The sequence below is a fragment of the Amborella trichopoda genome, chromosome 7, assembly GCF_054954075.1.
Source record: "Amborella trichopoda isolate Santa Cruz 75 chromosome 7, AtrichopodaSantaCruz75HAP2 v2.0, whole genome shotgun sequence".
Classification (NCBI taxonomy): Eukaryota; Viridiplantae; Streptophyta; class Magnoliopsida; order Amborellales; family Amborellaceae; genus Amborella; species Amborella trichopoda.
Window position 1 is genome coordinate 10535001 of NC_142342.1, and position 4828 is coordinate 10539828.

General features: G+C 39.5%; 1 protein-coding gene across 1 annotated transcript; it reads left to right on the plus strand.

Annotated features, from left to right (window-relative positions):
- Positions 1–365: 365 nt before the first annotated feature.
- Positions 366–1439, plus strand: LOC18444056 (uncharacterized). Its single transcript, XM_006854234.3, has one exon. It carries the CDS (start codon positions 410–412, stop codon positions 1151–1153), a length of 744 nt encoding a protein of 247 aa, XP_006854296.3. The 5' UTR covers positions 366–409; the 3' UTR covers positions 1154–1439.
- Positions 1440–4828: the final 3389 nt, after the last annotated feature.

Consider the following 4828-nt stretch of genomic DNA (forward strand, 5'->3'; position numbering starts at 1 on the left):
CCCTGCCATAGTCTCTCTCTTCACACGTACATTCCCAGAATTTTCTCACTTTCTGTAAAGTTGAGGGCAAGTGACCTAGGCCCATCAAAACCGAGAACGCAGACAACATGATGACGCCCACCCTAAACACTTTTACTTTGATTAATGCATACAAATTAGCAAAAGCAGCCACATAAGGCATGGAGAGGATCTCTTGTTAAGCACCTGTTCATCCATGTGTCACTCCTCCCCACTTGTTTCAAGATTAACAAGCCACCCCTCTCTTCTTGGAAACCAGACAAAATGTTTTCAGAATCTATGTTGGGCCTTCAAGAAGCCCAACAAGGAAGGAAGGAAGAGGGACCTGATAAATTACATGTTGTTTTCATGGTGTTTTTTCTCGTGTGTGTGTGTGTGATTCAATCTATTCATGGCAATGAGGTCTTCAAGAGGTTCAAAGAAGGGGTGCATGAAGGGGAAGGGAGGCCCTGAAAATGCCTTATGTGCCTATAGAGGGGTGAGGCAGAGGACTTGGGGCAAATGGGTGGCTGAGATCAGGGAGCCCAACAAGGGAGATCGGCTTTGGCTGGGCACCTTTGCTACCTCTGAAGAGGCTGCCCTTGCGTATGACACCGCCTCTCGTAAGCTCTATGGCACCTCGGCAAGGCTCAATTTACCAGAATTTAGTCCTTTCGCGCCTAAATCCCTGATCTCTAGTGGTGGTGGTGGTAATGAAAATGCTAATGTGTCATTAGCTTCGGTTTCAAATCGAAATCTGACCACTTCTAAGAGCCAGTCGGAACAAGGGGCCTTGGAAGCAAAGGCTTCTGCTGCTTTCTCGGAGATTCAGAACTCATGCCTTCTACAACACTGCTCTTCGCCTGTGAAGAATTTTGAGCCATACGACGATGAAAACTTGTTTTGCGAGGATTCGATCTTGGACGTGGATGTTGATGCTGACCTTTGTCCGGTTTTCAAAATATACTGTGACGAAGAGAACCAGAGGCAAGAGCTGTTGGGCTTGCAGGATCTCGAGTGTGAAAGGATTTCTGATGTGGTCCATGAGATTTCGGCCCCGGACTTTGCAGCCGATAATGGTGGCATGGAGGCTGGGGAGGAGTGGATGAATTGGCAAGAGGGCTGTGATCCCTCACACTGGTCTTGGTGCTCTTAAAAAATTTTGATCCTCACTCCAATCTAGCTTTGTACTATATGACTTCTCTTCTTTGTTTGGTATTTAAGTTGAGAAGCAACCTTGTGCTCCTTCAAACTGTCACTGTAACTGAGATGATTGTGTGTCTATGTTAATGCCGGGCTTGATCTCTTAAGCACACTTAAGATACTTGTGTTTTAGCTAGTGTCGACTGTCATGGGCTTTGAATTCGAGTTATAGCCATAGATGGATATGATACGTTAGGTAAAGAAATATACTCCTCCAAAATCACAAGCCATACATGTGGTCCGGAAATTGTTAGTGGTAGAGGTCCTCATCGAAGTGAAAAACCCTAAAGACTGTAAATGCTTCTTACCAACGGTAAAGTGATAAAAAGTATGGGAAAATTACATGTACCACCTTCAAATTGGACTTTCTAGCCCATCTCCCCCAATCAAATTTTTTATGGTAACTTTTATCCCAAAATAAATTTTACAGAAGATACCCCAATTCAAAAAGTCATAGTTCTTTGGATCAAAATACCCTCTTGTTAGAAATGTCCACGCCTCACTCTTGCAGTTGGTTGTTGAATGTTGTTGGTCCAGCACTTGAAAATCCGGCATATTTGTCATACAGTCCAGCATTATGTGCCATATGGTCCAGCCTATTTACGATACGGTCCGGCATTATGTTCAATACAGTCTGGCAGTGTTTCTTGCAAGGCCTACGATCGGCAATTCCTAAAGCGCTCCAACACTATGAGGCCTCGATCTAGCATAAGTTGCATCCAATCGGGCGGATTGTTGAAGTTGTCCAACAGTTAATGTGGTATGGATTCTGGTCAAATAGGCAGTTAATGTGGTATGGGTTCTGGTCAAATAGTAGTATGTGTTGGACCATCTTTGATGCTTGAGCGTCTACGGGAATGTGACACCTTCGTGTACGGGTAATGGTATTTTCATTTTCAAAACTATGAATTTTTTATTTGGGGGTCTTTGTTATAAAAATTAGTTTAGATAAAAGTTGCAATAAAAAAAAGAGAAAATATCTCTATAGATTCTATTTTCAACTTTCATTTTTTCCTAAACCCAAAATTTCAAAACTTATCTTCTAGCCGCCAACTAATTTTATCTATTTTTATTCCAACTTTTAACCCAAACAAATCAAAAAATATACCTTCTTTCTAACTCTCTCCTCACATATTTCTCTCTAGACTCGTCACGCTCTGAATCCCTCTTTTTTTCTTCTTACCCACCTTCTCTAGTTGCTCTCTTGCTCTTACTCTCGACATATAATGGGGTCACCATCTTTTGCTTCCATCTCCCTTTCTTGCAAAGCCCACGTCGAAAAACGCACATTTTTCATCAAAAAAAAGACAAAATCTCTCTCTCTCTCTTTCTTAAACTGATCTCGGCAGGCTTCTTCAAAATTAATTGTGACAGATAGAGATAAAAATTCGAGCTTTGTTTTGGAATGTCTTCATAAGTTGATCCCAATGGCTTGATCTGTGGAGAAGTGGAAGAACTCGATAACGAAGAGAATCCCCCTGTAATTTTTAGGATTTTAGACTCACTTTGCAAGTGTTTGGCCTCGGCTAATGAAGCTCTCGAGCTAGGTTCTTTGAAAACGATTCTCATTTTGGTTAGATCAGGGTCTATCTGGATTCGTGGTGCTTTTCTAGTTCGTGTCGTCAAGAATTGGTTCAGTTTGTTCAAAATTTCATCAATGGAGTAATTAAATGGGGTGGGGTGGAGAAGGGTAGGGTACGGTGGGATGGGTAGGGGGGCGGTTGGGTCCTCCTTCTCTGAATGTTGTCAAGGGTCAGGATTTGAGCCCCATAAAACATGAAAGTGCATGAACATGCCACTGTTAGACCAAGCAATAACACTCTGAACACCCACTGGTTTTATGAACAGACGGAGTTCCCGCTTTCTCTCTCTTTCTCTCTCTATAAATATTGCAATACTTTTTTTTTCTCTTATCACTTGAAATCTTGGATGTAGTTTGAATTCTCATAGAGAGAGAGATGAGGTGTGGTGGTGCCGTTTCAACTGTGGTTTTGGTGGTGGTGAGTAATGTGTTTGCTGTTGAAGTCGGCAAAGACGGGTTCGTCCACTGCCAATGGCTTCAATAAAGGGGAAGCTTCTGTTTGGGTTCTTCCACAAATCTTACACAGATCCCAAATGCGTGAGGGAAGCTTCCACAGAAGTGTTAGGGCTTGGCGGGTTCTTCCATAGATCCCAAATGTGTTTGCTGCATCAATAAAAGGGAAGCTTCTTTTTGGTGGGGTTTTGGTGGTGGGTTTATCGATGAGAAGCACTTCTTGCTGTCCACAAGCATGGTCCATTTGGCCCACTATTTAAGCATCGTGGTGGAGGCTTAGGAGGAGGTTTTGGCACGGCACTGGGGGTGCGTGGTGGTAGATAGAGAGAGAGGTTTAGAAAAAAAATCATCTTTTATACTTTTGTTTGGGTCAAAAGAATTAGTAAAAAATAAATAAAATATGTTTAGGGGGTTAGAAGATATAATAGAGTGAAATTTTATGTAGTAAGATAGGTTTTGCAACCCTTGATCAATAGAGAAATGAAAGTTGAAAATGAAGTAATGTAAAAAAACTTTAATCAAGGGGGACTTTTGTCATTTTTTGTAAAAAGTAATGGATATAAAAATTGACCATTCAATTTTGTTTCTTTTGGTACAAGGATGTTACATTCATATTTGCTCGACATATTTTCAATAAAGTGGTTGTAAAAGTGGTATTGACTAGATTCAAAGTTTTTTTTTTAAAAAAAAAGAAATGGAATTTCTCAAATATCACAACATTACAAGGAGCAATTTAATTTGACATCTACCGATGAGAAGTAATTGTGAGCTCCTCGTAACAGAGAAGTGGTCTCGTAGTTTACAGTCCCAATAGATTAAGTAAGTTATGAGAGTAGTAGGAATGTCTTCTATCTTGATTAATGATAAGTGGTTTTATGGCATACAGTCCCAATGGATTAAGTTAGTTATGAGAGTAGTAAGAATGTCTTTTATCTTGATTAATGTGTTTAGGAATAATGTATATGATGAAAGTAGGGTTTGAAAAATCACCAATCCCGTATGGAAATGAGTCGATTTCTAGTTCCATGGCATATACCTTCTATTGAGTATAGACTTATGTGGCTCAAGAATTGCCAAGGTTCGGACGGGTTGAATAAGAATCCGATCCTTACTGAGAAGGGGTCAAATTTTGATATACTATCTGGTAAAAAACACTGGTTCAACAAATCGGGTACTAGTGGGCTAAATACTTTGAATGTGACTAAATTTGAAATTTTCAATAAGAATAAGAAAAATGTAAGGTAACGCCATTGAAAACTTAAATATTGGATGATTTTATTAGTAAACCGCATTATTCGAACACCAAAATTAAGATATCCTCTTAGAACATTATCTATAAAATTGAAATGCGTAAGTCAAGAAGAATTTGGGATGCCTTTGTCCCCCTGAAAAGAGAAAAACATAAGTGGTTTTAAAGACAGGAAAGAATTTTTTTTGTCGCAAAGAAAAATGAAGCAAAAAAAGTAAGAAATTTTTCCTCTTAACCATTTAAGCGATAATTATTGCCAAAATTTTGAGATCTTTTGGATTAAATTTTTTGAATAGATTTAGGGCTGGTTAAAATAGAAAAGATAGAAAAATTTTATAAGGCCA